At 35.1% G+C, this 11,927-nt stretch overlaps 1 protein-coding gene across 1 annotated transcript; it reads right to left on the bottom strand.

The window, feature by feature from the left end:
• Window positions 1-7,303: 7,303 nt before the first annotated feature.
• Window positions 7,304-11,609, bottom strand: LOC134857254 (uncharacterized). The gene is made up of 3 exons (XM_063873637.1): window positions 11,432-11,609; window positions 9,563-9,755; window positions 7,304-7,478 (listed from the first exon to the last, which is right to left on the bottom strand). Exons 1-3 carry the CDS (start codon window positions 11,527-11,529, stop codon window positions 7,329-7,331), a joined length of 441 nt encoding a protein of 146 aa, XP_063729707.1. The 5' UTR covers window positions 11,530-11,609; the 3' UTR covers window positions 7,304-7,328.
• Between the last annotated feature and the right edge of the window lie 318 nt (window positions 11,610-11,927).

Below are 11,927 nucleotides of genomic sequence, written 5' to 3'. Positions count from 1 at the left end.
CATCAAAGATTAAAAAAAGTTTCCAATAGGCATCCATTCCACGGAACATTGCATTAAGAAAACCGAGAGAAATTTTTGAGAAAGAACAAGGTGTGAAAAGTAGTAAGCTTATAGGCCAAAGGTAATGAAAATAGGGTCAACTCCCCATAGGAAAGTTCCTGAGCTTGCCACGGAGCTGGTTGCTGAGCAACGCTAGCGCAGGTTAATACAATTTGTATTTCGAATTTGAGAAAAATTATATTGAAATTTAAAAATCCAAGCAATTTATCAAAAAATGCTGACTTACTTCCCTAATTCCTAAAGTCTATAGTTGCTCAAATCAAAACGCAATACAACTCTTGGTGGAACTTCCGCACAAAATTATAAAGCTGGTCATAGATTGTACTGAAGCTTCGGCAATCCAGACTATGACCAACTAAGTAGGTTGATGAAATATGCACCTTTTGAGCCCAGCTGTTATACCAACATAGATGAAATGAGTGGAAAGTTGAATCAGTACTTTGATGATCTCATTAGAGTATGTGTTCTATGAAGAACGAGACGTACACAAAATCTCCCTCTGAGGATTTCTCCAAGCAGTTATAAGTACAAACGCAACAATAATTTCTTCTCGTAAAACTGTTGATAACTTTAGAGCGTTTAAAACGTTGAGAGAAACGTTGATAAATTTGGATTCATTGTAACTGAAGCTGCAGAAACTTAAAGACTCAGATACCAGCACTCTTTTATGAACCAAAGAAACACAAATCTGATTTTAAACAACTCGAAAGTTTAAACAAAATCAATAATTAGCCCAAAGTAATAATTAAAGATGGAATAAAAAGCAGTAATCAAATTAAGTAGGCGTTATGAATGATTTTTTTCGTTCTATTTTCTCACCTAAATAATCATCTCAAATTGAAGATGTAAAAAAAGAAAACCCAACCTTGATAAATTTCAGCGTCTCGATAGAGACGTTTCATGAATTAATAGCAACGCTAGATACAAAAAAGCTAGAGGACTGGACGGGCTCCCGCATTTTTTTCCCACAAAAAAAGTAGGCAACTGGCAGTCACTTTGAACAAAATTTTCAAAAATTTAAAGCGCATCAGAAGATTACTAATCAGATAAAAAAAAGACGGCGGTGTCACTATTGTCAAATAAGCTGACAGGGGTGAAGTGGATATCTACCAACCTGCATCACACCTAAACGTTATGGGTAAAAATTTTGAAAAGTGTGTCAATAAAGACTTGTAAAAGCACTTTGCAGAGCACTTAGACTCAAGCCAGCATGATTTGGTCAAGAAACGTTACGTAGTCACAAACCTGCCGTTTCCTCAAGAAATTTCACAATGAGCAAAAATAACTTATGCTCTAGTTTGCTGGAAGTGACAAGCGGTGTTCCACAGGGCTCTCTATTAGGACCAATAAATTTGTATGTTTATAAAAGACTTGCCGGATGACTAAAATTTGATGACACATACTTGTTTGCATATGACCTAAAGATTCTCTCCGTGAATAATTTTAATATCCAAGTAAAATTAGAATTAGACTCCATCGACGCCTGGATCAAAAACCCAGAGAGTCTAGCGATGGATAAATGTTCCAATATTATCATCGGCGGAACTGAGACTCTTTACAAAGTGTTGCCTTAGAACAGTCAGCTGTTATTAAGGACCTAGGTGTGCTTTTTATCTTCTAAAAAGAAATGTTTCATAAGAATTGAAGACATCAAGGGAAACTTGGCATCTGCAAACCTTTTCTCCTACCGGTTCTTACATTTGATTTTCATTGTGTTGCGCTCTCAAGGTCTGACATGTCGAGTCTGGAAAAAATTCAAAAAAGCTCTCCAAGGTATAACTTGGACAAAAGAGGCCATTTACCTCAATCAACTTAAAATGCTAAGTTTGTTTTAAACCCAATATTTCTTCAGCTAAGTGACATTCTTTTGTTTGCTAAATGAGTACTGAAACTGAGTCTAGTCAAGTTTTTACAAGTAAAAGAAAGCACTGGGAAGAAACTCGGCGATTTTTAAGCTGAGTAGAACAAGAACAGAAAAACGAGAGGAGAATTCACGTTTAGAACTCGAAGAGCAATAAACAGATTGAATGAATTTGTGGATTTCACTAGATTGATTGGTCCGAAACACAGAATTTCAAAGACGATTTGGAACTACGTCAAAATAAACTTTTCAGGAACTATTAATTGCTACTTGTATGTAATTGCAGTGGCTGTAGAAAATCGAGGAGGAACTTATAGAGAACTCATTGGGAGCAATCTAATCAGCAGTAGCGATAAACTCTAAACAACAACAACAACAACAACAACAACAACAACAACAACAACAACAACAACAACAACAACAACAATAACAAAAACAACAACAACAGCAACAACAACAACAACAACAACAACAAAAGCAACAACAACAACAACAACAACAACAACAACAACAACAACAACAACAACAACAACCTACTCAGGTGTGGATTTTTTGGGGGGGGGGGGGGGGTTGGCGGCAGACGCTTTCCCCAGGGATTCGACCCACTGCCGACCCAAATAGTCCCCCTGTTGTTTTATTTTGAGATATCAATTTTTGGATGATCGATTCTAAACTTTTTCTAAAGGCGCCTTTGGCGCTAATATACACTAAGTTTGAGCGGGGAGCGCATGCCAAAAAACGCAATTCTTAGGTCGAAGATTTCCAAAAAAACATAAGAACGCTTATAAGGCATGTTTTTTCGAAAGTTTGTCTGCTGTGCTGAAATTTTGGCCAAAATAAAGTCTTTTTTGTGCCTAGGGAAAGCTCGGAAAATCAATTTGATTGACCTAAAAAAAGTCGGCAACATTTTTTGAAATTTTTTGGAAAATCTGCCGCTCCCCAAACGAAAAAAAATTAGATCCGCCCCTGAAGCTATTGTTAAGCTTTTTGAAAATTCCTACTTACTGTATGAACCCAGAAAACTAGAGTAGAAGCTCTAAAAACATTTGTTTTTACAGAAAACTGTTTAGGTCTAACATTTCTTGCATTTGCTTTTATAAATGCGCTTTTTAGAAAGAAAGAGTTGCTGCACTACTAGTGAATTAAACTCTGTATTATCTATCAAAAAAGCTTTCAGCAATTGAAGTACAATTGAGGGTGCAAATAAATATGACTTCCGCCAGTTAACACAACCCAGAACTCTTTTTGATCGTACAAGTGTGTGATGTCCACCAAGTGTTTCTGAAGCTCTGTATCTTTGGTCGAGACTTGAATTGAAACCAAATCTTCGCTGAAACTACTCTTTCGGTACTTGAAAGTCTTCTTCTCCTCTGCTGGTCGCACGTGAAGCATTAATGGAGGATTTGAGGCGTCTTTAAATGGGTCGTAAATGCCTGAGATATCTGATCTGACCATCAATTTTACACTTTTGATTTTGTGCAGTGAGTCGGAAACGTTGTTTGGGATTTCGAGAATCCACGCTATGTTTGTTTGGTGTTTGTTTGTTTTGAAGTTCCCTATTGGGAAATAAGATCTCCCGTTTTTATCAATGAGGCATCCGGGCTTCCAGAATCCGTCGTATACAATGTCAACGTCCAGAGCAAACTTAATGCTCGTCTTCTTTCTCTTCATTTTAATGTAATTTGTGTTGAGTAGCATATACTAATCGCATAGTGAAGTAGAAACAACAAAACTGACACGCAAGCAAATAAATTGTTGGTTAGAACAGGTGTACTTTAATAAAGACTGTTTGGTAAAGCACAGCATAATAAATTATATTTTTCACTGCTTCATTGAAGCGACTTTTAAATCAAGGTACTTGATCCGAACAAGAGTTATGTAACGTCACAATCTTTTCTGTTATAGTTAAGAGTTGTTGCTACAAAAAATCTTACACGGAACGTTTATCTAACAAGGTAATACGACACTCTAATAAGATATAATGGGAAAAGCATTGGTTATTGAATATTCAGCAAATGCTTGTCAGGCAAAATCTCACAAGATTTTAAAAGAATATATAGAATCTAGTAAGATAGACAATACAAAGAAAGTCTTATCAAAGTTCAAGAAAAAATTAGAAAATTTAGAAAATAATTTAGAAAATTTGCTAGGTCTGTTTACTTTTTGTTGAGGTAATTATTGTCCATAACTACTTTGGATAATTTTTGTATCGGATAACAGTGATACTTTTCGCGGTAAATACACGACTTCACTGGGGGTTGAGAAATTAGACGACAATCAAATTAGATGGAGGCACTTTGCCAAACTGCAATTGTGAGAAAATTGACAAAAATGTGAGAGATTAAATATGTTTGCAGAAGAATTGCATAAGAAAAATAAAATTGTTTGCTGGCAACAGTTAAATTTCGGTGGCAAAAAAGCAAAATTTCAACAATGTGGGTTATAGATTTAAAAAAGATAACAAAACCAAAATAGCTTGTCATTGTCGCTGTGTTATCTCCAATGACTTCGGAAGATTAATGAGAAATTTAGAAAGTACAAAAATTATTCGAAAATTAGGCAACCACAGTCACGAACCCGATCTTATGTACAACGAAGAAGAAAATTTTCGCCAAAAAATTCTGAACGAAATCCAAAATGATCCGGCAAAACCGGTGAAAATGATTCACGACGAGCAAGTTAAATTGAATTCAGAAATTGAAAATCCACCGTAGTATCACAAAAATAGCAGCGGGTTACTAAAAAAGTGAAATCAAAACGAGCGATAATCAAGGTGAATTAGTGACTTTTTTGTTCACTAAAAAACCTACATTTTTTGCAAAAAGCCAAAAATTGTGTGCGACGGACCTTTCAAAACCGCTCCAAAATTGTTTCGTCAAATATATACAATATTCAGTGTAATGCAAGATCGCAAAATTCCGTCACTTTGGGCCCTGATGTCCGAAAAAACAAAGAAAGCTTACCAAAACTTGTTAGAAAAAATTGACGAAAAATGTCATTTTTTTTTGTCGAAAAAGTTTGAACCAAGTTTTATTATAATCGATTACGAGACGGGTTCTATCGCCGCTGTCAAAAGTTTGATGCCACAAGTCGATCTTTTATGCTGTTTTTTTCCTAATACTGAAGCAGTTTTCCGAAAAATTCAAACTTTTGGTCTTATTGTTGCCTACAGGAAAAATCGTTCAATTCAGTTACTTTGTCGCAAAATTTTCATCCTAAGATTTTTGCCAATCGAACATGTGATAACAAATTTTGGCAATTTAAAACAAGCTGGTTTGTGCCGAAGACTGAAATATTTTTCCCAAAAATTGAAGACTTGATCAATTATGTCGAAAAAAACTTGGATTCAAAAAATTGGAGTTTTTATGTGGAGCGTTTATGATAGACCACAAAATCTCCAAAAAACAAACGCCTGCTATTCCTGGCATGCTTCCTGGAACAGAAAAAAAGGAAGAACCACCCATTTTTATGGGTAGTTGTGGAAAAATTGAAAAAACAGGAAAAATAACAAAAAAAGTAAACTCAACAATTTTGAAAGGTGAACCTACACCTCCACAGAAAAAAATGGCGTTTTTCAATGCCAAAATCCAGCAATTTAAAAACAATTATGAGGAGAATGTTATCAGTTTGGGCATTTATTGAATTAATTTGGCGTTATTTGCCGAAATTTGCAAAAAACTGAACGTAAAATTTACGTGTCATTTATAATGCATAAATTATTCAATTTAAACCTCTCCTGCAAAATTTGGATTTGACGTTTTATATTAATTCAACTAAACTGTTTTGATAGGTATTGTCATTTTATGTTCTTTTTGTATTCAAATTCATTATATATCGGCGGCAAAGGCTCCTTTAGAAAAATATTAGGGTCAGTCAGCCAAAAATGGATATCTCAAAATAGTACATGGGGGACTCTTTGGTTCGGCAGGGGGTCGAATCCCTGAGTGGTGGCGGTGGGGGGGGGGGTTGGGAGGAGCGTCCAAATCTTTACCCCCGCTACTCCCGCAACCCCCCCCCCCCCCCCCAAATCTGCCCCTGTAACAAAGTAAGGATAAAGCATATTATTATCATCGTTTTTCTAACTATACTCAATTTGAGAATAACGCGGGTCAAAATTTAAATTTCAATTAACATCATATAAATCAGCACTGTACTACCTAGTTCTATAACTGCTGCCAAAAATGATTCAAACACAAGCTGATGACTTCTTGTCAATTGCCTTTCAGCGTTCTATCAAGTAGTTATAGCTTGGCGGATTTTTGGATGCCATTTGTATTCAGTTGATCACCTTCATCTTGTTTGTCGTCGTCAACGTCCTTGGCAACCCATACACCTCTAGTATCATCGATGGGTACATTGTATTTCGGCGGAGCACTATGTTCTATCATGGGCGATAAAATACAGTTTGTGACTTCTATTAAAAATCCTAAGTTTTGCCTTGATGCTTGTGAAAGTATTCGAATCATTAATAACAAATAAAAGATTATGCCACAGGGAGAATTAAACGTTTTTTGTTAAATTTTTTGTTATCGTAAAATTGATCTTATACCTTTCAGGTTGAACAATCTTTCCATTTTTAGAACAATCATTTCCATTTTCCATTTTTAGTCCAAATCTTTACCCCCGCTACTCCCGCAACCCACCCCCCCCCCAAATCTGCCCCTGTAACAAAGTAAGGATAAAGCATATTATTATCATCGTTTTTCTAACTATACTCAATTTGAGAATAACGCGGGTCAAAATTTAAATTTCAATTAACATCATATAAATCAGCTCTGTACTACCTAGTTCTATAACTGCTGCCAAAAATGATTCAAACACAAGCTGTTGACATCTTGTCAATTGCCTTTCAGCGTTCTATCAAGTAGTTATAGCTTGGCGGATTTTTGGATGCCATTTGTATTCAGTTGATCACCTTCATCTTGTTCGTCGTCGTCAACGTCCTTGGCAACCCATACACCTCTAGTATCATCGATGGGTACATTGTATTTCGGCGGAGCACTATGTTCTATCATGGGCGATAAAATACAGTTTGTGACTCCTATTAAAAATCCTAAGTTTTGCCTTGATGCTTGTGAAAGTATTCGAATCATTAATAACAAATAAAAGATTTTGCCACAGGGAGAATTTAACGTTTTTTGTTAAATTTTTTGTTATCGTAAAATTGATCTTATACCTTTCAGGTTGAACAATCTTTCCATTTTTAGAACAATCATTTCCATTTTCCATAAAAATTGCTGACACGTTAAGCGGAAAAACCATTCTATTAATAAGTAACGACTTGATTGCTTTTAATACACGGCTGTTTTCCATTTAAATACCATTTTGTAGTCTCTACATTCACTGCTTTTTTGTTTATTTTTCTGGGACGGGATGGAAATGGAGATGAACAGCAGTATGTTCTATTCTATGGCCCTATGATGTGCTGCTCCACTTCGTCTTCGATGAGGTCTTCTGGGTAGACACTCTCAGTCCACTTGCACACCAGGTGGGCCCTGTTCCTCGGATTCACAACCATCATGGCCAGTCTGCTGCTCCCCTCCCAGCCGAACAAAACCTAAGCATTGCAAACTCTGTAGAAGGACCTACGAACACTTGAAGATCTATGACCAATTATTTTGGTAAAGCGTCAATACTGCATATCAAAGATGGCATTTTTTAAGTTTGAAGTTCTACAGCCTCTATTCTCCTTGTCATAAGAAATGAGACAGTAGCGGATTAAAATTGGAAAAGTTCATCCTGCTTACAAAAGGGGACAACAGACAGAGTTAAGTTACTTCAGACCAATAACTTAAATTCCAACTCTCGCAAAAAGTTTTGGAAAAATTCCGTATAAATTAATAATTGGCTTTTTTAGAAGCATACCATCCGAGCTGACGAACAATGTGGCTTTTGCAGTAAGCGAGACGCAGTTGAAGCAAAGACTGAAAAAACTGCATGTATTAGGCATTTCTTAAGCAACCAAATACACTGAATTGTACAATTCTTGATCTTGCAAACAGACATTTTTGACACCGTTTGGAATTCTGGTTGAAAAAAACCATGGAATTTGACCATGGAGTTCTGGTTAATGGAATATAAAGCTTATGGAGTAAGGGGAAAAGCGGAAAAACTGATATCAATTTATCGTAAGGATCCATCCAACTATGTAGTAGAAAACATGGTATCGAGTTCAAACCTATCGTCTTGGAGTTCCACGAGGGTCATTTTGGGGCCCCTTCTGATTCTAATTGATTTAAACGATCTGCCGAAAGTTTGTGTGAACTCAAAAGTAACGCTTTAATCCCATGATTAAAAGCTAGGTTTTACAAACAAAATTGGAAAAAGACGGAAAAACAAACGACTTAGAAAGTGTTAAGAATTGGATAAAGTCTTAACCTGGATAAATAAAAAAAATTAAATTTGGACCAAAATTGACTAAAATGATTAATCTAGTTGAAGAAAAGTCCTCAAAAAGTCTTGGCCTTTATCTGAATGATAAAATGAGTTTCAAGTTGCATATGCAAAAAAATTTAAAAAAAAATCGAAATGCGTCCATAAGCAGCAACGAAAAAACTCAAAAAATAGGGTTCGATTTTTCTTAATCAATTTTAAGCATTAGAAAAAAGTTAATCAAAGACTTATTAAATCGTTAAAACGTTCAACTAAAATCAATTATGGGTAGCATACGGGATCTATACATTTGTGACAACGCATTTTTGATGAAAATTTTTTGATAGTCGGAAATTCAACTGTTTTTTTTTGTTGTTTGCTCATGAAGACACCACTAGGCAGCAAACTGGATTTTTTGCGGTTTTTCCAAGATGAACTGGATTTTTTTGTTATGAGCTCTGTAAAAAGTATTCGGGTCTGTTTCCTTCTTGAAAACCAATTTATTATTAATAATATTAATAAGGGAGGGGGGATGTTTTCCTTCTCTCCTCGGGGAATCGACACAGTGATCACCCAAAGAAACTATATCACATTAAAGTTGATAACATTGATCATAGACCAAACTGATTATCCAAGCTTCCCAATACACAACAAAATTTCTTTTTTTTGCTACAGATTTCTGCATCGTAGGTAGCCGTGGATCTAGAAATTTTTCTAGGGGCGGGAAATCAATATTAAATACCAAATTCTGCAGAAAAATTAAGCAAATTTATACATTATTGAATCTATGAGGATTTATGCCAAAGCAAACTCTTCCTTTATATTATGTCGCAGGCAGTTTTTCAGCGGTTTCATGCTGGCAACCTAGAAGGATCGTTCGGCAGTAAAATTTGTTGTTGAAAAGGAATCTCTAAGCTGTAGCAGCCAGTGCACGAATAGCATCGTCGTCTTGTCACTGACTTGACTATTCGTAACAATTCGGTATATCACTATAGGAGGGATAGATAAAGAGGCGCCAATTTGTGTATACTAGTTTTGAGGGCGGTTTGATTTTTTCTAATCAAAACCTAAAATCTTTTTAGTCGACCCAAAATAGTGTAGAATTTTGCGCCTAAACGTGCCTAAAACCAGGTTTTAAAACGTCATTTGTTCAGTTTCACTAAGTTCATGTAGGACTTTCGGTTTTCACAGATCATCTTAGACTTTCTGTTCCTTTTTTTTAAATTTGTTTAACACTCGCAGCTGACAATTTTCATATTTGTTTTTCACCTGCGAAACAACTTCTCTCAGCGTTTTGCGCTCAGTGGTGTGAGAAATGTACACAGTTTGCACCGTCCCCATACCAGGAATGGTGTCAGATCCCAGTCCCAGTCGGAAGGTTCCAGAACATTCTGGAAGCAAGAGTAGAGCCTCTTTCACGCTGTGCCAGTGACTTTCATTGCCAGAGGCTCCAATTGATTGCCTGCAATTTGCAAAATGAAAAAACAACAGGCCATTTTTGAGTAAGTTTGTATGACAGAAACTAGTTTGACCAGAAAAAACAGTTTGACAAAGTTTAAAGAAATTTGACCGCATCGTGGCCCCAGCTACTTTTTACAAAACCAGAATCGGTCAAAAAATTCTGCAGGCTGTGAATGGACATTTAGTGACAGCGCATTAATTCGAAATCAGCCATATTTTTTGTATCTGTAAGGATGCCGACAAAAAAACTAAAAACTTTGGAAATTTTTTTTAGGAAAAGTTTGCTTCATCTCCATTTTTTAAAAGAAGAACACAACTTTACTTGCCAAAAACATTATCATTCAAGCAAAATTATAAAACTGTGATATGTGCCAGCAGAAGCGAACCACTTACCACGTCACACATCCTAGCAATAGTTAAACACTAGGAGAGCACCAAAAGCTGGAGTGCCTGTTAGATAAAATATATATATTTTAAAATATACTGATACGATACGTAATACGTAATTTTCAAAAAAGTACCAAAATCTCGAAAAATGGACATTTACTAAGTACATACTATTCCTATCAATAGTACAAAAAACGCTCTTTTGCAGGGGAGATGACAGAGAAACACTTTTATTGGTACATTCAGAATCCAAAACAAAATTGGCTGGTGGCATTCATTGCCTGCAAACAAATGTACAGTAGTGCACGTCATAATAGCATATATATTATAATGTATGAATATGTAATACAACAGAAATAATTTTTTTATTTATCCTAAAATCCTTCCAGCTTTTCCCAAGTTTGTGTAAAAATGAGTCGTTAGAAATAACTTGAGATAAAACTCATTAGTGAGTTTTTTAAAACGTCCCAGAGATAATACGGGGTTCTTAACTTTTTTTCTTAAGGTTGATCCACCAAACAACGGTTTTATAAAAAAAATGCGTTTTCGGTTATTTGAGATTTCGGTATTTGTTTGATGAAAAGTAAAGCTGAGATTATATCAGTTTTTTTTCGGCAAAGTTTCCGGCAAAATTCTTCAAAAAATGAAGCTGATAATGCTGAGTTAAAATTGTAACTCACTGTTTTTTCAATTAACCTTTTTATCTCAGATTTGACAGGGCAGTTTTAGAAGAAAAAAAGTAGAAAAAATTTCCGAAAAATGAACAAAATTTCAAAAACTGCACTTAGTGTAAGGCACTAAGTTTTTTCATCTAACATAAGTGAAACACAAATTGTGCAGCGAAGACTTTAAAAGTTTAACACTTGGACATTTTTATCAAATAGAAAATAGCCACTAAAAAACCAGATACAAAATTATAATGCTATTGAGAAAACCAGAAATTAAAATTTCAAGATGCCAACAAATAATGTGCACTTTTATTTGCGACTCAGATTGGAAAAAGTGGATACCGTGATATGACACTACGCTCTGCGTATTTTCCGACTCAGAAAACAATAACTCTGGGTCGGAAAATTGTTTTCTGAGATCCTCGACCACTAGAAGAGAATTTGTAATAATTATACCAGAAAGTAACTGAAAAATGGAAAACTCCACCCTTTTTACTGGCTCATAAACGCAGACAAAAAACACGAGTTCAGATCTCAAGAAAAATTGTTTTAAATAGAATAATTTATACAATACAAAATTCAGAGTTCAAACCGTGATTTTGGCAGTCTCAATTGTACTAACCTCTTGAAATTGAACTCTAAATGGAGCAATTTCTTCTCGTGTTTCTGTGGCTCAGTCTCGGCCTCAGTTTCCTCAGCTGCAACTGCTTCTGCTTGCATTATTAGCTTATCTCGAATTGTTTTTAAAATAAGGTATGAGTGAATGTTTTTAATTAAAATACCTTCATTAACCTTTATGAATCCCATCTTGTATCACCAATAGGAAATGATCTTTTTTTCATATAATATCGAATCAGGTGTGTCATTTAATTGTTAAGAAAACCCAATGGTATCATCAAGAAAATTGTTGTATTCTAAATGAAGTGAAAGTGATTGCAATCTTTTTCATAAGAAATATAATTTTAGGCTGCTCATTGAAAAGATATATGCAATTTAAAGTTTTTTTTTGCTTAACATCAAAATTGCAAAACTCTTTCACATAAAAACTTTTTTGTTTTTTGAACTTCGAATTTTTTCTCGTCAAAAAATTATTTTGAACTAATTTTGAAATATTTGAG

This window comes from Symsagittifera roscoffensis, chromosome 1 (genome assembly GCF_963678635.1).
Source record: "Symsagittifera roscoffensis chromosome 1, txSymRosc1.1, whole genome shotgun sequence".
Classification (NCBI taxonomy): domain Eukaryota; kingdom Metazoa; phylum Xenacoelomorpha; order Acoela; family Convolutidae; genus Symsagittifera; species Symsagittifera roscoffensis.
This window is presented reverse-complemented; position numbering and strand designations above follow the sequence as displayed.